We start from the raw sequence: 23,995 nt of genomic DNA, 5'->3' as shown, positions 1-23,995 counted from the left end.
CCAGTATAGAGATATATGGTCATTTGATAAACTACAGTGCTTTAGAACGTGTCCCCGAGCTATTACTACCAGTATAAAGATATATGGTCATTTGATAAACTACAGTGCTTTAGAATGTGTCCCCGAGCTATGACTACCTGTATAAAGATATATGGTCATTTGATAAACTACAGTGCTTTAGAACGTGTCCCCCAGCTATGATCACCTGTATAAAGATATATGGTCATTTGATAAACTACAGTGCTTTAGAACGTGTCCCCCAGCTATGACCACCAGTATAAAGACATATGGTCATTTGATAAACTACAGTGCTTTAGAACGTGTCCCCCAGCTATGACCACCAGCATAGAGATATATGGTCATTTGATAAATTACAGTGCTTTTGAACGTGTTCCAAAGCAATGATTGCTACAGTCATATGATTTACAGTCAAAATACTTCAAAACGTAATGGATGTCTTAAATTTCAGTGTCAAAGTTGGATGCTTTTCATGATGAACATAAATAAAGGATTGATAGGTATTAAAATTAAAGGCATGGACCTTTGTTTACACCTTCTAAAATACTAGGCACAATAATGCGATTATAGGGAACTTTCGCCTATTCAAAAACCGTTAAAGACTCAGAAGCAGCTGTTTATATGGAGTACTAAAATACTAAATTATACTGTATTAGCTAAATCTAAATCAAAGATAAAGTACAGTGTAGATCTTCCTTTATTTCTTAATTGTTTGATTTACCCAAATTATTTCATAAAATAATCATGGGAAAATGTGGCAACTACTTACATTATTATTTTATATAAACACAATCAAAATTGAGTTCATTTTGACAAGAGAAATTTATGATAAACATTGTCAACCTTAATACTTTGCTACAAAGGCAAATTTTTCTATTTACACAAATATCTATGACGTAAATAGACCATCCAAGCACCTGCTGAAATCCGTACTGTCGTTTATCTGGCAATACTACAATCCGTACTGTACCTTAGGCTAACCTTGATACAACGTCTGTCCAACCTAGAAGAAAATGAAATTCGTTCAGTGACCCAGAGTAAACGTTATTGCCTTCACTTTTTTGGGAAATAAAAGACTCTAAAATGGAAATAGGAGCCGAAATAAGCCAAAAAATACGGGTAAGATACACATAACTGCTTGATTGAAAGCAGGTGGTATTTTGTTTTGTTTACCTTCACTGCATACGTTCTTATCTCAAAATAGTTTTTAAGCAATTTTTTGGTCATCGCAACTTGTCCAGTCTGCATCAGTTTCTCATTCTGGTGGCTGTTATCAAATTCACACTTGTGTTTTTTTTTGAACTTCTGTTTTATTTGCACACTGCTGTGAAAAACTAATTTTGACAGAATTTTCAAAACAACGTTATAGAAAAGTGACTATGTGGCAAAAAGGCCCACTTTCTAAAAGACCTGGTACCAGAAAAGCCCAATTCTTATTAATGTCTTTGATACATGTTGTTTACATAAACCTACAAAAGAAGTCCATATACAGCCGCTTCAGAGTCTGACGATTTTTTATTTGGCGACTCTAGGCGTCCATACCCCACTTGTTGTTTTCCTAGTCCAAATAATTGTACGTTGACGGATTTTTTTTAGATTTTTGATATGGCAAATCCTTCACGTACAAATTGTTTAGTATCAAAAGTGGGTAGTTGTTCCGATCAGGATTCCGGGTTAAAGCATATAGCGTCTATAAAATATCATAAAAACAAAAAATATTACCAGATAATGTTATTTTATATTAGTTCAGTACACAAAAAAATAAATATCCAACTTATAATTATGAGTTTGACGGCTTTTCTTCATTTCATTCTGTCAAAACATAACGATATATACATGAAGGGCACCTGCAAGGCTTTAGGGCACAGTTTTAAATCGCTCGGAACATTTCCGCCATGGCCGAGTTGTTACGATTGTATAAACGAGGTCTATCTCGAAGCTTTGTCGGAGGAGGCCGAGCTATTACGATTGTATCGAGTTGTTCCCCTTCGCATAATTGTTGTCTGTGTCAGTCAACTTTCGTTTTATTGGAAAGGTAAACAACTTGTTTTAATGCATTAAATGCGTGTTTAGTGCAAAATAACATTTCACTTACATGGTAAAATATGAATATAACTCTTTATGATCAATTTCAACCATAAAATACTTCACTTAAAACAATTTCAATATTTTTAAAACACCCCCGTTTTTCGCACATTCCCGTTTAGACGTTAGGGATTGGAAGAATCCCGTATAACACGTCTATTATTTTAGACTAGTTGTTTTCCTAGCCAAGAATGACAGATCCCAGCACTTAGTATATTGAGCAGAGAGATACGGGCACCTGCTTTATAGTGCTATAATGGCAATACAGAAGTCAATCCAAATTAGTGTTTCATCAAACACCTAAGTGTAATAAGAGAAAGGTATTGGCTAAAAATAACTAGTGTTTAACTTTGTGTTTGTATTTATCAATGAAGTGTTAAGTTTTGCAGTGGAAGAATATATTTTACATTGGTATGAATCAGTCGACTTGTTGCGTTTAGGGAACAAGATGAATATCCAAATGTTAAAAAATGTTCCTTAACATACATGTGATAACGTCCCGGACGTCCGGGATTGTCCCGGAAATCGTATCTCTGTCACGGAGTCACGGAGGGTGCATGTTTGTCCCGGAAAGTCATAAAAAAAAAACGAAAAAAAAATCTCGGAATCGGAATCGATTATCTTAATTTTACCAATGTAAGTCAGCTATTTTGCCTGTCCGGGACACTAGTCGTAAAACACAGGACATGTTGACACTAATCTGTTAATTGGTACGTGTGTCGTCGAGGTCATCGTCAATCACCCGATAAATGATCTATCGGCCTATTGTTGTGCTTAACGAGTCGGGGAGGGTTCTTGTATACAAATTCATTGTTTTCATATGGATTTGTTTGGTCTTATGAATGATAGCTTTTAATTGATGAATTGATATTTTTCACACATTTTACCAACAAACGAGCATGAAGGTAAGTTCAAAGAAAGTGACAAAATGAGTAAAAAAACAAAATTAAAACACGGAAAACATCCCATATTCCTTTCAAATTTCAAAGTCGATACGTCGTTATACTTTAAACAACTTACGCGTCCATAAGGAATTTTAGTGTTTTGACCTTTTTTCCGAACTATCGTGTGTATTTTTACGCCGAAATAAAACTGACGATATTGGGGTTGGGGTGTTAGTAGTTTATACTCCGGGTCCCGGCGTGAGCACATTGAAGGGTCCCAGAGTGACAGTTCAACCACCGCACACCTATCCTGGGCAGAACCAGTACTAGGTGCCTTCACCGCTGCAAGGAACTGACAACTTCTGTACATGCCATGGGCAGTGGTACAGTGCGAACGGTTGTAGAAAGGATTTCATAACCAATCACAACAGAAGTGACCTGGCCCGCCCGGGAATCGAACCCGGGTTGTCCGATTCAGAGTCCAACGCTCTACCGATTGAGCTAACCGGGCGGACAAACTGACGATATGGGGTTTACAGATGCTTTAATCACGTGACCATGGTAAGTCACGTGATTGCTTTATACAGCCGATTGTTGACACGTCCCTCTATCAAAATTATATGCATCTCCAAACGGAAAAAAGCTCATCGACTGGAAAATCTTCTTTATCGTCTGGAAAATATTGTGTGTCATAAATTGCAAACGTTTTAAATATGATGAAAAAATAAATATTTTGTAACGCATGTTCTCAAAAGGGCGGGAAAACAGGTGCCCGTATAGTTGTTTATTTCCTGTTTTGATGAAACCGAAAGTAGACTGCATATCCTCCTGGTTAGCATTTAAAGCCTGGGAAAATATCTGGTGGTTTTATTTTTTCAAGAAAATGCAGAAAAAAAACAACCATGTCAAGTAAAAAATACGTCTTGGCAGTCAAAATAGGTACATTTTCCCCGACGTTAAAAACGACTAAAATAGCCCCAGATATGCTATAGAATGCACCACAGACGTTCCCCATTTAAAAAAAATTCCGGGGGGGCCCCCCTAGTGTGCGTTGACATTACGACGAGTGTCCCGGAATCGACCCAAGAAATTATCACATGTATGCCTTAAACATGCATTATTGTGGCTACTACAGAAAAAGGATATGACTAAAATACGAAAATAGGCTAGTTTTGTGAAAATAGCTTTTTTGACTAAAATACGAAAATAAGGTTATTTTTGATGAAAATAAGTTATTTTCGCGAAAATAACATTTTTGACAAAAATTTAGTTAGTTTTTGGATAAAATATATACTTTTTTTTGGGGGGGGGATATATTGTTGTAAAACTCTGAAAATAAGTTTTGGCGAAAATAACATTTCGGAAAAAAATGTAGTTAGTTTTTGGATAAAATAAAGTTATTTTCGCGGAAATAAGTTTTGGTTAAAATCTGAAAATAGGGTTAGTTTTGGCGAAAATAACATCTTTGACAACATGTAGTTAGTTTATGGCTAAAATAAGGTATTTTCGCGAAAATAAGATTTTGGTAAAAATCTGGAAAGTTTTGGCGAAAATAACATTTTTTTGAAAATTATGTACTTAGTTTGGGCTAAAATAAAGTTATTTTTGCGAAAATCAGATTTTGATATAAATATGAATATAGGGTTAGTTTTGGCGAAAATAACATTTTTTGACAATAATGTATTTAGTTTTTACTAAAATCAAGTTATTTTTGCGAAAATCAGATTTTGATAAAAATCTGAAAGTAGGGTTAGTTTTGGTGAAAATAACCTTTTTGACAATTATGTGGTTAGTTTTTGGCAAAAATAAAGTTATTTTCGCGAAAATAAGATTTTTAAAAGAAATGGATAAAATACCTTCTTCTGTTGCCGTAAATGACAATTTTTAATCCAAAATATTAAAAAACTTTTATTCGGTCTACATAACACATATGACAGGTGCATTAGTGTTTCAAAACAATTGTGTTTTTAAGAAAATTGAACAATGATTATTGATAGTATTTTTACATGTTTTTGTTGATCTCACCTCCTTCCGAAATGTGCAACATCAAAGCGGTTATACACAAAAAACGCCAAAACTAACTATATTTTCATATTTCTTTCAAAATCTTATTTTCGCGAAAATAACTTTATTTTTGCCAAAACTTACTATATTTTTGTCAAAAATGTTGTTTTCGCCAAAACTAACTCTATTTTCATATTTCTTTCAAAATCTTATTTTCGCGAAAATAACTATTTTTGCCAAAAACTTACTATATTTTTGTCAAAAATGTTATTTTCGCCAAAACTAACTTTATTTTCATATTTCTTTCAAAATCTTATTTTCGCGAAAAGAACTTTATTTTTGCCAAAACTTATTATATTTTGGTCAAAAATCTTATTTTCGCCAAAACTAACTCTTATTTCATATTTCTTTCAAAATCTTATTTTCATCAAAAATAACCCTATTTTCGTCAAAAAAGCTATTTTCGCGAAAATAGGTTATTTTCGTATTTTAGTCATACCACAGAAGGTGACCATTGGTCATATTTTATAACTTCTATGTGTTTAAACTTTAGTAATCGTTATAATTCATTCAGAAATCAGCATTTTGCTTCATACTGGGATTCAGAAATCTCTTAATCAGAGTAACTTAAACATTTTTTTTTTAACTTAACATCAGTGCACATTTTATGTGAATGGTATAACACAATATTAACTTTCAAAAAACTTTTAGATCAAAAGATGATGAACATCTCTTAAAAAATGCATTTGCAAGTGGACTTCGAGTAAAATATTTTATAAATTGCCAAACCAACTCAACACAAAATAGTTGTTCTCTTTGATTTCAAAGTGGGTGTTTCTGGTATTAGGTGTTTTTGTTTGACTGTAATGACACGTTGAAAAGTCTTATTAAGTTAAGAATATCACAAAATTTATTGTGAACTGAAATTTTATTCCCCATTTCCTTTCTTTATATATGTTTAATATATTACAAGGCTTAAAAAAGAAAGGATCTTGGCATCTTTTTTTACCAAGACCTAAAATACAATGCTTATACCATCGTAAAAATCAACATAGGTAATAGAAGTCTGGTCCTCTAACTCGTAATAAGACAATGGTCAGAAAGACCATTGGAGTCCACTTTGCTTGCTCCAAAATGCAGGAAGGACCAGATAGCATTTGAAAACAATTAAAGAAGAGCTTCCAGAATGGTCAATTTGGACTCTAGACTCTATAGAGTATAAAAGACTTTTGTATTATACTGTATATAGGAGGCTAGCATAGTGAGGATGCTGGCAAAAAATAAATATGTGAAAAATCAGGTAAAAAGTGTTAATATAAGAACACATTGAAACAATGTCAAAATCGGCAGCCACCAAATTTGTTTTAAGAACTTGATTTAATCGTGAAATTGGCAAAGGTTATAACAATAGGACAGCACATTTACATAAATGTAGCAAATTGTAAAAGCAACAGCTGAATGCTGAACTTAAATGTGTTTAAGATGTCAACACCTTCAGCTAAGAATTACAAGCAGGTGGCATAATATGATGGACAACACTGCTGCCACAACAGTGTCTACTGTTGGTATGTGACTAAAGTGAAGCAGAGTTACAGTGCACAATAATGCCACTTCACTGCACGAATGTTTATTTATTATTATTATGATACAGAATTATACTATATAAAATCTATAGTACAATATCAAAACTTTAAAAAAAATGGACTATGTTTGTTTGTACTCACCTCAGTGGAACTAACCGTATCCATATTTGCCAGTATAACCAAATCCATGAATTCATGTGAGTTACGTCCCTTGTTAAAGTAAACAAACTCCTTTTCTTCCATTTATTTTTCTTTAAAGTGATTCCGACAAAAATGGACTACGAAAAAAATGTCAGAATTCTAATAATAAAGAAGTGATGATGCAAGAAAGGGCACAATTACAAACTGTTTAAAAGAAGGTTTAGAGCATTAAGTCAATATGTTTTTAGCAATATGGTCTTCCTGAATGTGTAGTAGTTGAACCCACTTTAAACTCCTTTAAGGCTTCTAAATAAACTTTGGGTGAACCCCTATAAATTTAATACATTACTATTTAGGTTTCAAGTTTTTTAAGGCAGTTTAATTAAGGGACACTAAGAATATCATAGGTGTGAAGTGAAAATATAGTGTATTTTTAAAGAAAGAGAAGAAGACATAGATAAATACATATAGTAGCTAAAATACAAAAGAAAACTAGAAGTAAAAAGTGAAGTAAAAGATAGTACCGTAAAAAGGCTCAATGCATGGAAGAAAAGCTATATCAACAATTTCAAAGAAAAAAACTAGAATGCAACTAAGAAGCAGAAATTGCTTATGCACCAAATCCTAAGCAACATTACATTTACAAAGAGGAAGAATTGTTTTGCATTATTTCCTATTTTAAAAGAAAAACTGCCTCTAGTATTCATTGTAAAAACATGTTGACTACATGTGTCTGTCGGGCGGGACGTAGCCATTTAAGCTTATCTTATTATATTTCTAATTGGATAGTGCTATATTGATTCAGGTACTTGCTTCTAAAGGTAAATAGGGCTTATAATAAGATAACTTTCCTGGACCTGAAAGTTAAAATTAAGTTAAAAAGTGTTAAAATTTTCATTTTGGAATGTTGCTCATCACTATTTTGATGAATTTTTGTTAGATGTTAACTGTTGTTTTCCAAATAAAAATATTTTAATTTTCTTTTCAGTCTGCTATAAAAGCAAAATTGATTGAACTTGGGGCATATGATGGTAAGCTATGATGTTACGTTTTAAACTGTTCTTGTGTATAATAATATTCAGATTTAAATTTGACTGAAAAAACAATTTCTTACATGTGTTGGAATTATCTCTGCGGTGCTCCTGTTTTCATGTAGAATGCAGACATGAGATTAGATCTACGGATCTAGCAATATACATATAATGAATTCAATTTAATTAGTTATAAATAAGTTAGAGTTCAATATGGCAAAAGTGACCATCTTAACAGAATACCATATTCAGGATAGCATAAAACAGTTGACCCATTTTGTATTCTATTGCTTTTAGATTCTATTTATTTAAATGCTATTCATGATTCTTGAAAGAATTGTATGTAAATTGTAAATACTAGACGATGAGTTGCCAGACTACATCATGGTTATGGTGGCCAACAAGAAGACACAGAAAGAGATGACCAATGACCTCAGCCTCTTCCTCAATACCAACACTGGCAAATTCACATCTTGGTAAATATTGAAATGTGCTTCATTAAAGTTCACTTTGGATTTTGTGTTAAGGATGGACTTAACTGATAGATTTAGCTGTACTAATTTTACCTGTAGATTTACCTGTATTGAGAGTAGATCTTTTTTTAAAAACAAAACAATAATATATATATATTGTAAATGGTTTATGGATGTATATGAAGATTAATGTTATGACCCTAACAAAGGGTTTTTAAACCAAAAAAACTAAACCAGTATCTTTTATGACAAGTCAATGGAATATAACCAGAAACTCCAAAACCAGACTATCATTCCCATCAAAATTCTGATAAAACAAAGGCATGATTTAAATACGGTATCTCAAAACCCTCCTACCTAAATTAATGTCTGGAATATCATGATGTGAAATGTCAAAGGCATACATGCTGTGAATTTGAGTAAGTGAAATCTAAGTACCTTTCTACATCTATATATGATTGTATTAACAAATAATTATCATAAAGGCCAAATGTCTAAAATTCAAATTCCTACCAAAAGTATTGAACAGAAGGTCTGCTTTGGTGTTATTGGATAGCTGGTAAGATCAAGCTTCACCATATTTGTTGGTTTGTTTTGTACCCATTTTCAGTGTCAATGTCACTTGAGGATATTGTTAAATAACAACAGATTAAGGGACATGTACATGTAAAAAAAAAATATGTGAAATTTCAAAAATTTTAACAATTGCTATAGAGAAATTAGAGAAGATTTGGTGTCGAACGATGATGTATTCTATCAAGTTTTATCAAATTGCTTTCTTTTTTAGGCTTCATGGTTTGCTAAAGAAGCTGCAGACAATCAATGCGGGTAAGTTAGTTAATAAAGACAGATACCTGACTACATGATGTAATTTAAGGATAGTATAAGTGCTTAGGCAGATTGCTTTTTCTCACTCATTATCTGTTCATGAGCTTGATTGTACTGTATTACTGTAAAAGATTGTTACAAGACGGATTGTTTTAATATTGGAATACTAGTTTTGTTCTTATCCATGCATTTCCTGCTACCAGCAGAACCATCCAGCAGCAAACCCAAGGCCAAAGAAAAAGAGAAACACAAAGGAGAAAAGAAGAAACACAGATATAGTCAGGGGGAGGAGAAACACAGGTCTAGTCAGGCGGAAAAAGTAAAATCCAGCAAAGCTCCCGAGGCAGCAGAAAAAGTTCACAAAGAGGGAGGGAAGGAAGAGAGGCCCCGCCGAGTGTCTTCAGGGGATGCAGAGAGGCTAAACAAGGTGGCAGCAGGGGAGAAGAGGAGGAGCCTGGAGGAGGTTACAAAACCGAGACATCCTGAGTCAGCCCCTGCAGACGAGCTGAGCATTGATGAGAACACTGGTAACAGTTGTTTCAAACAAATTTGTGATTAGTTTAAATGCACATGATTTTATATTGCATGGTTTAAAATGCTTTACTATTTATTAGTTAATGATTTTAATAGTTGATGTGGTAAATTTGATTTCCTATCATCTCAAAAAACCAGTTTAACAGTAACAGACTTTATTTTTTTAATCATTCTGCATTAACAACTCTTGTTCATTAAGTTGTATATATGCTTTTTAAGATGAATTTCGAGAAGAGGCCAAAGAGATTGCCAAGCGTGAACAGACTAAAGCACCTTCCACTGGAAAACCTCCACCCCCTAAGGTGGCCAAGTCTGACAGGTCGGTGGATGTGAAGAGGTCCAGCAGGCCACCAAGTTTAGACACAGTGAAAGCTCGGCCTTCCAGCTCAACATCCAGAGGGAAAGAACACAAGTATACACAGGTAATCACTGTGAAATGCTTATTGTTGATTATTTTTTGTGGTTAAGAGTTTGACTGAGGCAGCATTTAATTTATAAACATTATACCAAAGTACACAAGAAAGATATCGAAATACGCCTAATATTCATACAAATTTATTATTTATTGTTTCTGATTTAATATATATTATAAATCCCTTACCAACCTTTTCGGCTCCGATTTTGACATTTTCTCACTGCGTCCTGTCTTTTGTATTAAGGGTTTTATACCTGTGTTACACCATTTACACCATACACCTATCTATGCTTGCGTCCTATACATAGTATAATAGAGTAGATTTATCATGTTAAAAGAGAAATTGGAATGTTCCCATTAAACTTAAACATTGATGGTGATTTAATAAAGTCACTTTTGCTTCTCTAAGATGAAAATATAAATTTACACATGAAATGCCAACTACATTACTTGATAATGTGTATATATAACATGTTGCTGGTGTATACATTTAAATGTGTTTACAGGTATAAGGAGTTTTTGTTTGATTTCCAGGACCACTCTGACAGCAGGAAGAAGCCTATATCGGTCGTTGGGTCTGTGAAAAGGAAGTATGAACTAGAGGAGGAAGATGAGGAATATGATCCCCTCAATCCTGCGGTCGGCTCCGTGGCCAGTGTTGTGCATGGGCCGTCCAGGAAGTAAGGCATACATCAGACTTGGGCTTGTGCTGTGTTCATGAATATCATTTCATTTGCTGAAAATCAGAATCAGACTATTGTGTGCAACATCTACATAAACTGTATCATTTCTCTACATTTTGCTATTTCTTGTGGACTGACGATATTTATCAAATCATAAAAATGTTTCATTTTTCTTCAGCTTCTGAATATAGAAATATTCTGTAAATATGCAGACATCATAATCAGCTTTTTAAAGGCCTTACTTGGACTGTTATCCTACAATTATAGTGTGCTGGTATCTGGTTTGTTTCTGTAATATCACAGATATCTCAGTTTCTTGATTCAATTTGGACATGTTATAAGGGTCATTGACAAAGATATAGAAATGACTTTTAGATAAAACTCTTCAACAGTATATTTTTTCTCCATTGCTTGCAGGTCGAGTGTTCCTAAGGCCTTGCAGGCCAACAAATCCTTGCTGATGAAGGCTGTGTCTGAGGCTGAGAAGTCTGTCACCAAGACCAAACATGAGCAGGGTGAGTCACTTGACTTCTATAACCTTAGTTGAAAAATAGAACAAGATACTAATCACAGATTAATGAAAATGCAAAATTTTGAGAATTTCGCATATACAAGTATGAGACATGGAAGATAGTGTGAACCATTGCATTAAAATCTGAAAATATAATGAAAAGAAATAGATTTCAATTTTTTTTTACTTTTCTCAGAACATCACAAAACAAGCCCAAAGTTAGAGAGGCGGCCAGTAGACATGAGACATCGTCTGAAGACTGCGGCCGGCCAACAGCTCATGTCCAGGTCAAAACGTAAGGAGCTGGAGATGATGGTACGCACAGTTGACTCTGAAAAGGACCAGGTATGGTTTACATGTGGATATCATTGATTTGATCTCTCTCTTATCAAAAGAGCATTATTGTTGAGCACTGCATTTCGTTCTGTATGCTTCTTGTTCAGCTACAGTTTTGACCATTTTAGCCTTGTTAGATTTTTCTGTTACCAAGTGCTTCCATATGATAATCTTTGTTAGAAGTAAAACAAATAATTTTAAAACAACATTCCATAGTTTCCACTAAGTAGAACATTATTAAATTTCATTGCAACCACAGGTGAAGAAGCCCCATCGACCGAGCGGAGACTTTGAGAGTATTAGGTACACAGTGAAGAACGAGTCCGCCAGTCAGGACCAGACATATGGCAGCAAGATGTCCCCAAAGTCCCAGGCATCAGGAATGGCCCCAAGCAGGGTGGCTACATCAGGTGAGGACAGGGAAGGGCTCATGTATTGTTCGATTATTGCCAATCAGGGCTGTAAGGGTTTGGTTTATAAATGATTAGTTAATCAGAGAGATTTTATTATCTGGTATCAAAAAAAACCTGTAAGACTCGTCGGGATGATGTTGGAATGGTTATAAGTTTTGTTTGAAAATAAAATGGCATCAAGTGGCATCATTCTATTGACAATGCCTAAAATAAGACAGGTGAATGCTAGTATTTCATGTATTGTTAACATTTGTAATGTGCAATTTTAATTGCCAGAATATATGACAACTTCTTGTAACCAGAGTTGTTGACTGTTCATGGGGTAATAATGATTTGTCTGACACAGTTTTTTTGCTTCTTTATTTTAAGCCCTGCGTGAGTTGAAGAAGAGTGCAGTTATTAAGACAGAAGTGGAGCAGGCTGACAGTGAGGACAGCCAGCAAGAAGGTAGGCACAGAGATCGAGATCTCAGTAATAAACACTTCCCAATCATACAAAATGTAAAAGTTGGGCACTGCATGGGCACTCATTGTTTAATTGCCATGTTTGCATTGGAGTGAAGTGTTATTTGGGTGACAATAGCAACATATATGTGTAGTATATTAACATATTGATAGAAATAAAATGACTTGCAAGAGAAAAGGTTTGACAGTTGTATAAGTAAAAGCAAAAAAAAACAAGACTGAAAAAACTTTAACCTAAAACGTAGGATATTCAGGTTTCTTAATAGAAAATTTGTACAGAAATATTTGCAAATTCGTTTTTTTTCTCCAAGAAGCAAGTCTTAGTTTTTGGTCAAACCTTTTCTCATTGCAGGGAGTGAGGCTAGTTGTGATGGAGATGATGAGAGTGAAACCTCCGATGAAGAAAATGAGAACAGTGATGATGAGAATTCTGACTCTGGTTCTGAAATAGAGATTGAAATTGTAGACCGAGCTGCTCAGACTGAGGTCAGCATGCAGACTGACAACCTGAAGTTACTGGGAGGAAATAGTGGTAAAATTGAGATGTCTGAGTTTGGAGTTCAGACTGAGGAACAGGAGGATATGAATGGTGATAAAACTGGGAAAGAAAGAATGGTGGAAATAGGTGACAGTCTGCTGAATCTGTTTATTGAGAGTCTTATGCCATTTGAGTTTGTGGAGAATGAGGCTTTTAAAGGTTTTGCTAGGACTTTAGAGCCAAAGTATCATTTCCCTAAGAAAAAGAAGCTGATAACAGATGTTGGTATGCTGTACAACAAAGTGAAAGATAAATTGAAGGGTGAACTTAGTAAATGTGACTCTGTTGTGTTGACCCACAAGGTGTGGAGAAACACTGAATCTGAACTGTATGATACAATCTGGGTGTACTTTATATCTGAAGACTGGCACCTTAGAAAGGCGGTTCTTCGTACATCTCATATTGACCATGTGGCTGTGAACATTGCAGAATGTCTTGAGGAGACCAAAGCTAAATGGGGTATTTACAATGCTACTCTGGTAACAGGTGATACAGAAATAGAGAGGAAACTTAAGGGTTTGTTGAGCTGTAAGGATGTCACTTGCTTTGGAAGTTGTATAAATTATGTTGTTAAAAGTTGTTTAAAAGACAAGGACATCCATCATTTTCTTCAGCAAGGTGAAACACTTGTAGAAGAGATACTTAAAAACACACAAGCATGTGAAGTCTTTGAGAAAAAGAAGGAAGTTTTGCTTGCAGAAGATGTGCGGAAAAAGAGCTTATGTCTGCACGATGGTCACACATGGACAAGCTTGCTTGACATGATCTCTGTCTTATCCCAGCAGACACCGGCACTACATGCAGCAATTATGGACTCAGAACTGACCAATCAGGGAATAGATATCCGCAACCTACTCTACGCAATCAATGACCAGTCTATTCTAGAGTCACTAGTGAAAATACTGACACCATTCAAAACAGCCACAGAGATTCTGACCCGGTCTGATGTTCCAACACTACAGAAGGTCATACCAATATTTGTAAAGTTAGAAAAAGTCTTAGAAGTCCGTAGAGAGGACGATGTTATGATTAAATCAATGAAAATAAGAATGAGGCAGACAGTAGAGAAATGTCTGCATTCTTGCCGAGACACCTGCTTGCTGGCATGCCTGGTTCATCCCCAAACCAAACAGATGGCATTTGTTTCACAGAAGGAGAAAGATAATGTTAAGAACCTTCTTTTCATGAAAGTTAAGAGTCAGTGTGAGAAGGAGCATAAGGAATCTAAGGACAAGGAGGAATCATTCAGGAAAGGGAAAAGGTCTGGACCAGCCAGGCAGACAAAGGCCATGTCTGAGTTGGCTGAGAATGTGACTGATGTTAGAAAGGTTGTAATGAATAATGATGATGATGATGATGATGATGATGATGATGATGATGATGATGATGATGATGATAAAAGTGACAGTGATGAGGAAACTCAAGATATCAATTCTGATGGAGAGATCAGTGATGTGGGAGATGAGAGTATTGATCTTGCAGAGCCTCAAAGTGACAATGGTGGAAACAGTAGATTAGATGCAGGTGTAAGGAGTGTTACTGCTAAAGCGGAGCAGAGTGAGTCCAGCTCAGTTCCTTTGTTGTCAATAACCGTAGAGAATGACTGGCTAGATGATGTGATCTGTGTGGCGGACGACAGAAGGTCTCCGGATGAGACTGCCAAAATAGAGCTGAACCTGTATATGGCCGAGCCGGCATGCAGCAGGCCTCCCCTGGAGTGGTGGCGGGAGAAGGTGGCCCTCTACCCGCATATTGCTGGCATTGCAAGGCGGGTGCTGGCTATTCCTGCATCTAGCGTTGATGCTGATGAGGTCTTTATGCTGAATAGTACACTGGTAGCCAAACACCTGAATTTGAAGGCGGAACATGTGGACCAGATGATCTTCCTGAAACAAAATAAACACTTGTATCATGTATAATAAGTTGTTGACAATTTAATGGACTTTAGGCAAGCATTTTAATCCTGTTGCGTTTCATTTTCTGTTCACAGTTTTATTATAGATTATGTGTCAGTATTTTATCAGGTTTTGTGATTTGTTTATTTCTGAATATTTCAAATTATTACCAAGTCAATTTGTAATTATGTAAATAATATCTAGCTTTCAATCTCATGTTTTGAAATAAAGACATATTTTTGATTCTTGTATTTTAGATTACCAATATAAGGATGAATATATGGATATGTCTTAGACATTTAGTTTAAAGTGCATTGCAGGAATATAGTGACTGTTGATGTATTGAGAATATTAACCTATATGTAAGACAGCTGATGGTAAAGTTTGTGGACAACATTTAAAATCTAAAAATTATGTTGAGCAATGGAAAATAAAAGATTGCAGTTGTTAGATACACTCAATTCTGCACATGATACAAAAATGTGTGAAAATACATAGAACATAAACCGTTTCACAGAGGATTTACATATACTCTTATCACATTTACAGAGCACCTTGACTTGTAAACATCAAAATATTACATCACTTCACATTTCTATGTCCCAACTTATGGGGTTGAGGCGAAGGGCATTTAGATTTGCCCTAGTCCCCATCTGCTTTCCCTCAGCCCAAGCTACAGTCATTCAGTTATGCAAACTTATGTCATTCAAAACTCCAAATTTGTTGAAATGATGAAGTTTTGCACCTGGGGTTTGCATGTTTTCAACTGCACTTATTAAACCAGAAATGTGGCCCTTAAATTAGCAAAATATTTGCATGTCTGGACCCCAAATTTGTTTTAGATAAAGATCACCCTTGCGTGCAAGGTGGTTTAGAAAGGCGTTTGAAATGTTTTGTTTTTTTCCCTTCTGCTCATCCTCAAGTTGCAGGATCACCCATCGTGCACATACAATATGCCTGCCAAGGTCCTAGATTATAGTCTGATACACAACATTTTGCAAAAAATACCCGTTGTAACACTTATTTTCAGAACTGTGTTCCTGTGATATATTTGAACATGGCATTTCCTTGGTATGTTGCCTTCAGTCCCAGACAGCCAGCCTGTTATTGGCGAATCATCCATACTGTTAAACCTGTCTCTGCTCTGCATGTGCCATTTAAACACAATATTTCTGTAACATTTTACAGAACTCAGCTCCATAGATTTAAGGGTTGCTGTTGATGTCATTCCTGTTGTGGCACAATGTTTAATAATTCGATGTTGCTCTGTCCTTAATGTCTTATCCATGATTTGTACTGAGGGGGCTCTCTACCTTTGTGTGTTGTTACATGCAACTTTGTGTAATGATGTTAATATTTGTTCTAAGTATGTCAACATAATTTAGCACCAAAGTCTGGTTAAAATGTGTAAAAACAGTCACCCTGGTGTCACTTTATGTTGTCAAAGTGCTCCGTAGCAACTAGACTAGAATATTTTAAAATTGTTGAAAGTTCTTTCTGGAACATTTTTATTTTCATACAACATTTGGTGTTTTACTTTCCGTGGAATATACAGTTAAAATAAGATGCAATTTATAAAAATTGTTGTTTATTTAAGACCGTGATATTTCTTGTCATCAACTTTTACAAACAGCACTTTAACATGTATGTTGATCCATGAACTGTCTATAATTATTATGTACAATTTGAATCTCAGGAAATGTAGACAATTTGTAAGAAATGTAAAGAAATGAAAGTATTTTCAAAGAAGACATCATAATATTTTAGAAGGCATTTGAAGGTAAATATTCAAGTAGACTGTCAACCTATAAATTTCTCATCTTAGTTAGTTGTAACTTGATTGTTGTTTATTATTGTATTGATGATTGAATAAAGGCTAGTTAAGCTTTTTAATTATGAGAGCATTTTGAATTTTTTATTGATAATACATGCTCTTTAAACACCTTGAAAACTTGAAGCAAACTTGTAGAAAATATCTTGTGACATTTGTAAATTCACAGTATATGGCCCTATAGTGCCGGACACCAGACTCGTTCAATGTGCTGATAGGGGCCTGGATGTGAAATTGAAGAATTCTGCCCGCAATGATGAGTCTCCAGGTATATGTTGTCACTGTTTTCATGGTAAAAAAAAATAATATGAACTATTTTTTGTTAGTGGTTGATTGTTACCAAATGCATAAACATAATCCAATTACTATACAAGTATGTCAGTGTTTTCCAGCCAAACAAATGACCTTCATAAACATGTGTATATAACCTTTTACCTCACAGTTGTTTGTGTTGCAGACCCTGAGATCCAGCAGTTGTTGGAGGAGGCCCAGGAGACGATGCTCGACCTAAACGATGACCTCATGTACGAGGAGTTCAAGACCAAAATCAGGTAACACAGGTGCTTTTATAATCATCTTCTTATAGGCAGATAAGAGATGCATTGCTTTTGAGACTGAAATCAGGTAACATTCATTTATAATCACATTTATAGCATACAAGGTCTTAAGATTGAGTTACAAATGTGAAAGTGCATTTTAAGTTATCATGAGTGTGTTAAATGTTTAGTCCATTGTACCACTTATTTGCTATAGATTAACAGTATCATTTCTTGTGATATATACATATAAAGCTGCATTTAAAATCTAATTTAAACTCGTAGTGAGTATCAAATTGGTTGTTATGGTACTTTTCAGGGAAGGGTCTGGCAGTGAGTCCCCGGCCGAGCCCCGGTTCATTGTGACCCTGGATGGAGTAAACCCCGCCTCATACACAGCCATACCTGAGGCTAAAGTTCAACCTGTACAGGTAATTGATCAACAAATATGTGCTTGTTGAAAATCTACTTAAAATCTTTTCTTATGTTTTTCTTTCTTTCAAACTGCATATTATATTTTTTTTCATAATTTAAAAACAATACATTGTTCTGCTGGTGATCTTAATACTCTGTACTTCATAGAGCATTGAATAGAGCATTGAATAACAAAACGAATGCAATTAAAACTTAGTTTTATCTTGTTCAGTCTGTGAAGCCTGTCCAGAAGACCCCTGTGGAGGCACCCAAGCCCGAGGTCCCTGAGCCAGCTGCAATCAAACAGCTCCAGCCGCCCAAGATACGACCATTTAACATCAGCCTTAAAGACACTGATGGTAAACCTTTATGTTGTTGGCAGTCATGTTTAGGTGTAATTTGATTCAAATTATATCCTCAATACATTCAGTGGTATGAAACATTGCATTATTATCATTATACTATGAATATAATATTCAAACATTTCAAACAAATTTGCTTAACACTAATTAGTGAATTTCAAATTTTAATGGTTAAAATGCACACTTGTAATACAAGTATGAATAGCAAGGTTGCCAGTGTATGTATGTGACGAGCCCTATGTCTCCCTCTGCCACAGATGAGGAGGAGATGGAGGAGGAGACGTCTCCGGTGTCTGCCGAGCCCGCCCAGGTCCTTGAGAGATGCCGGTTCTGGCCCGCCTGTGCTAATGGCAACTCATGTGTTTACATACACCCATCCATACCATGCAAGTAGGTGCCATTGTAAAAAACACAGTGACAATAAAGAATGCAAAGCTGTTGAAGTTGAAATGTTTTTGTTTGATTTTTAGAAGTAACTTTTAATATGGTTTATGTAACAGTTTTGCCAATCAATCCACAGTCATGTGATAAACAAATGATTAAATGAGAAAGGACATGATGAATATATTTAGGATATGTGTTTTTCTGTTAGCATTGCACTTATTAGAATCATCATATTAAACCATTATAAATTTTACATGTATACATATACATGAACACATTTATTTATAACAGGACATTCCCGTACTGCAAGTTTGGTGACAAGTGTATCTACATCCACCCTAACTGCCGCTTTGATGCCAGCTGTACCAGGCATGACTGCCCGTACACTCACTCAGGCAAACGTGCGCATGGCTCAACTATTATACATAAAAGTAGGTGAAGCTTCTGGACTAGTACTGATTTATTCCAAAACATTGTTATCAACTAGCATAAGTGTTGAATTAAGCCACAGAAAAAATAACTTTTTCAAACGAGAGACCATAGTTGTTAATTTTTAGTCGTACCTTAAACAATGATACAGTCCAGACTTGCTATATTTATTCCTTCTTATTTTATATAAAATAAATCTGCTTGTGTCGATTTTTCTATCTCGATTTTTTTGCTATGTCGACCTCCTATTTCAGTCCCTGTGGTCGAATTTCACACATTTCCCTTGTTCCTTATGTCGAACTGTAGATCGAGCTGTAGGTGCGATAACATTCATGACGGATTGCGGCATGTCGCTCAATTACCGTGCTTGTCAAAATAACAAACTGTCATAATTGGAGGTTATTTAATAAGTGTGAATAATTAAAGTTGTTATTTTATGTTTTTGAGTAAAGAGACATTTATTGCTCAAGAGACATTTATTGAAACACATGAGCCACCGATGACATCATGGGAACATTTGACAACAATGAAAGTTACGTGACGAAGAAATTTCTCTACAGTGCAATTACTTGAATTGAATGAAATAAATTTGACACAAATAAAAAAATTCACTTTATTTTTCAATTATACATTTGCTGTTATCAATACGGTTATATGTAACAAGACCGTTCAATTGCTGAAGTTGGACATAAATCGAACTCAGATGTGTTGGGATTGGGGATATTTTTTTTAATTCAGATGTGTGGAATCATCGTTATGTTGACTTTTTTCCCTAGGTCCCGACAAAGTCGACCTAACGAGTTTCGACTGTAGTTACTTTTTTACTGAAAATACCACCATACATGTTTATATGTGTATATTACAGTTGTACAGGTGCCAGCCTATGTACCAGCTCCTGTTCCCAGAGCCCAAGCTTCATGGGCCCAGCCCACACCATGCAGATTCTTCCCCAACTGTAGAAACATGAGCTGCCCTTTCACACACCCTAAGGTGAATAAAACACTAAGTTAGTTATAGATGTTTACAAATGAAAATGTACAGTTTTATTTGAATGCCCCCAAAGGGCATATAGTAATTTCACTGTCTTTCGTTAGTTTATCCATCTTTTGTCTTGTGACTATCTGTTTCAACCTTGTCTCAGCATTTACTTGTTTTTCGGATGGGATTTTAAACTTAATAGAATTGAACAACTTCATGGGAAGGTGTGTTGCACATAAAATGTATGCTCTTATCTCAGAGGTCAAGGTCTCACTTAGACGTTATTGTTCATCAATATGGATTTCATGGCAATAGTTTGTGTCTCAGCCATAATGTTTTTAAATACTATTATGAACTCAATTAATTTCAACTCATTCGTACAGCTCCATGAAAATGTTTGTCAAATATTAAATTCTTTCTCATATCTGAGAGGTCACAATTGGAGGTCATTGGTTTACAATATAGACATGGATTTTAAAGTAAAAACTTGTGTAGACTATTTCTCTTGATGATTATTGCAGTGTTGTTAACTAATTAATAACTTTGTAAAATTGTTGGCAGAAAAACTGATTGATTGCATTTTTACATTGTTGAAATGTTTGCAGACGTCATTTGAGTTACTATAAGAGAGACTTACTTAAATGGAATTTAATTGATTTATATATATCATACTGTATTATACTGTGTCCAACATGTACGATGCATATTATGTAATTATACATTTAAAGTATTTTATTCATTAAGCTTAAATAACAAAAAATAGACATCACTCATAGATGTGAATTTGTATTTTTGGACGTTGGCCTTGTGTATTGGTATAACACCAGCTTGTCCATTTCCCCAGCATTGTACTGACTTAATACACTGTTTTCATACATTCCAGCCATGCCGGTATGGTATTGGATGCATGCACAAGGCCAGTTGTCAGTTTACACACCCAGACCTTCCTGGCAAGGAGAAGCTTTCATGGTCATCCGTGAGCAAACAGGACAAGAAGTAAATATTTATACCCTTATATGCTTCGGGATATTTGAAGTCAAGTCTTCAATATTTCCTTGAAACAACTGTAAAATTCCATGTTCTTTCAAAGAAAATAAGTTGATGTATTGTCATAGCCTGGTTGTTGTTGTCATATTTGTGTTAACACAATCGTTTGCCATAAATTGAGAACCATATAACCAGATATTGATATGAAACTTGGTATATATATGGTCTGTGACAATAAGCATAATCATATTGCCATCACTCCAATCACTCTGAATTGAATACATGTTGAGTTATGTCCCTTGATTCACTCATGAGTAAATGCTAATGGTACTCTAAACAGAAACCACCATTTTATTGACATAAGACATAATGAAGATGATTTACAGTATTAAACTAGATCTGTCACAGAAGTGACGAATACCTTCATGCGCTGCCTGGACACAGGAGTGGTACTATTTATTTATGAAGGGCCATAACTCCATCATTGATGGAATGTAACCAAGGTCAAACTTGACCTATATTTAAGCTTGTTTATCATGTGTAGCAATATTTTTATGCCCCCACAAAGTGGCGGCATATAGGGTTGCCCTTGTCCGTACGTACGTCTGTCCGTCTGTCTGTCTGTCTGTCTGTCTGTACGTACGTACGTCCCTTACGTACGTAAGTCATTTAGGAGTTACGGCCCTTTTTTGCCAAAAATACTTCAAAAATATGTTTCCGATCTAATTCTTGAAAACCGTTTGTCCAATCCTCACCAAACTTTAAACACATGTTTGTGACCATAATATCTTGATCAAGTTCGATAGTCATGGAAATCGCTTTAGTCATTTAGGAGTTACGGCCCTTTTTTGCCAAAAATACTTCAAAAATATATGTTTCCAATCTAATTCTTGAAAAGTATGTGTCCAATCCTCACCAAACTTTACATACATGATTGTGACCATAATATCTTGATCAAGTTCGATAGCCATGGAAATCGCTTTAATCATTTAGGAGTTAGGGCCCTTTATTTCCCAACAATACTTAAAAAATATCATTTCGATGTAAATGAGATGTGGATCCAACAAGTTTTTTCCTGCCTGAATGGCGCCATATAACCTATACAGTCTTGCGATGCCGTAAAACCCAACTCAACTCAACTCAACTTATCCTATATGTGCAGATTATCCTGAATAATCATTATGGCTTATTTTCTGTGACAAAAAATCAAAGTGGGGGCATCCGTGTCCTATGGACACATTTCTAGTTTTATCTTTCAACCATTTCATGAGTAATTGTCTAGACACCATAATTTTGGCAAATTCTAAATTGAAAAAGGGGTCTTATCTCTACCAGAAATCATTGGTTTGTTACGAAAGTCAAATTTGACTAGGGTGTTAAACATGTGTTCCAAAAAATTATCTTAACCCTTCAACCCTTTTTAAATTTAGTGTTTGACCACCATATTTTTGGCAAATTCTAAGTTGAAAATTGGACATAACTATTTCTGAAATAAGTAGTAAGTAATCAAAGTTCACTTCTATTGTATGGTGTTAAACATGTGCAGCAAAAATTCTTTAAACCTGTTAATCCTTCCATGAGTTATTGTTAATACCCCAATTGTGGGGGCAAATTCTAAGTTGAAAAGGGGCCATAACTCAGTAAAAAAAATAAGTGCTTTGTAACCAAAGTCATTAATTACCTGTATTTAACACTTAATCCAAAAATTAGTTATATCTGTTGACTATTTCATAAGTGATTGCCCAGAAAACACTAACCAACCAACCGGGTTTATCCAAAAATTAGTTATATCTGTTGACTATTTCATAAGTGATTGCCCAGAAAACACTAACCAACCAACCGGGTTATGATCTTATGTGTTTTATTTGTCATTTATTAATGTTCTGACATTTTATTTTGATGCAGGACTGCAGACACGGCAAAAGAGACCACCATCCCAGCCAAATAAATCCATACAGTGTTTAGTCTGATTCCATTATGCAGCAGGATAGGATTCTCAGGATAGGAGAAATAATTTATTAATGGAAGAACATCAGGCCAATGCTAATTCTAGTTGCATATATTTTAAAGGGACTAACAAACTTTTATGTTGAATGAATTTAATTTGTTGAATTAAGTTATTTTTCTTCCTTTTGTGAACAAACACTAAACAGAAACTGACAGACACTCATTTGAACGAAGTTTTGTTAAAAAACTAAAATGATTCAATTTCAATATGGGTATTCAACTTTTGGGCATAATAGAGAATTTTCTGTCACATCATTATGTAGTTGTTAACAATAGAGCTGTTATATGACCTTTTGTTTATGTTTTATCAGGATTGTGACATGTTAAGATAAGCTCACTAATTGTTTACTGTATGTTTAATGTTATACATATTTTCCATATGATTGTACGTAAAACATTTTGTATGGTTAATATGAAACTTCTTCACACAGTTATGCTTATATAGTCAAACCACTTACTGATTGTTTTACTGTTGTTTCATTGTGTATGCCAGAAGTCAGTAATATGTCATTGAACAGAATCCTTTTCAAAATCCTTTTAATAAAATATCGTTAAATATTTTATGTAAACAACTTAAGTACTTTAAAATTTGTTCCATTATTGAACTGGACTAGCACCTCAAATAACCTTGATCTGCTGTGACCAGTCAAAAAAAAATAATACTGCCATTCGATTAAAGAAAATATAACATGATCCTCTCTTAATAACATGGGTCATGACAAACTGAAGCAGTGAAAATAGATATTGAAATGGAAATTTCATCATGATCTTCTGAGTAATAGATGGTTTTCAAAACATACAGTTGTATTATACAGTATAAATGTTAATTGTTTGCAGGTCGGTGTACCGTCTTTATAATACAGTTCAGTAAGGAAGTCTTACAATGATGTATTCTCGTTTTTGAAAATAAATTGTAAATAAGTGTAAATTCTTGTTGTTTTTAGCTCATCTGTTGTTTTTTAGAAAAAAAAGTAGAAGTATTGTGATAGCTTAGGTGTCACAGCTGTCATCATTGCTGTGCTCAAACTTTAGCCTCAAAAACTGTTCCAAGATTTTGAATGAAGCTTGGTGCATATACCAAAGACAATACACACGTGTAAAGTGAGGCCCATAACTCTGGCTTTTATATTTTTGTAAAATTTTGCATCTTGTTTGAATGAAAGTAATACACAAGCGTTGTTGCCAGCTCAGCAGCAATTTTGTTTTTGAAATGCCAGGTCTCCAATAAATG

At 34.8% G+C, this 23,995-nt stretch overlaps 1 protein-coding gene across 3 annotated transcripts; it reads left to right on the top strand.

Moving 5' to 3' along the window:
* The first annotated feature begins 999 nt into the window (after window positions 1-999).
* LOC128209701 (zinc finger CCCH domain-containing protein 14-like) lies at window positions 1,000-23,700 on the top strand. Of its 3 annotated transcripts, XM_052913867.1 has the most exons (20): window positions 1,000-1,137; window positions 7,704-7,746; window positions 8,108-8,222; window positions 9,007-9,047; window positions 9,251-9,574; window positions 9,801-10,003; window positions 10,531-10,676; window positions 11,097-11,194; window positions 11,387-11,535; window positions 11,786-11,936; window positions 12,309-12,386; window positions 16,837-16,935; window positions 17,125-17,218; window positions 17,523-17,634; window positions 17,850-17,976; window positions 18,237-18,369; window positions 18,655-18,794; window positions 19,658-19,782; window positions 20,654-20,766; window positions 22,663-23,700. In XM_052913867.1, the coding sequence occupies exons 1-20, from the start codon at window positions 1,102-1,104 to the stop codon at window positions 22,703-22,705; spliced, it is 2,370 nt and encodes a 789-aa protein (XP_052769827.1). In that variant the 5' UTR covers window positions 1,000-1,101; the 3' UTR covers window positions 22,706-23,700. The 3 variants fall into 3 exon arrangements, with proteins under 3 accessions (XP_052769827.1, XP_052769826.1, XP_052769825.1); XM_052913866.1 differs by lacking the exons at window positions 16,837-16,935; window positions 17,125-17,218; window positions 17,523-17,634; ... (4 more) ...; window positions 20,654-20,766; window positions 22,663-23,700 and adding an exon at window positions 12,756-15,079 and having other exon boundaries at window positions 9,254-9,574; XM_052913865.1 differs by lacking the exons at window positions 16,837-16,935; window positions 17,125-17,218; window positions 17,523-17,634; ... (4 more) ...; window positions 20,654-20,766; window positions 22,663-23,700 and adding an exon at window positions 12,756-15,079.
* The last annotated feature ends 295 nt before the right edge of the window (window positions 23,701-23,995 follow it).

Source organism: Mya arenaria, chromosome 11 (assembly GCF_026914265.1).
Source record: "Mya arenaria isolate MELC-2E11 chromosome 11, ASM2691426v1".
Taxonomy (NCBI): Eukaryota; Metazoa; Mollusca; class Bivalvia; order Myida; family Myidae; genus Mya; species Mya arenaria.
Note: the sequence above shows the minus strand (reverse complement) of the source record. Positions and strands in the feature narration are given on the sequence as shown.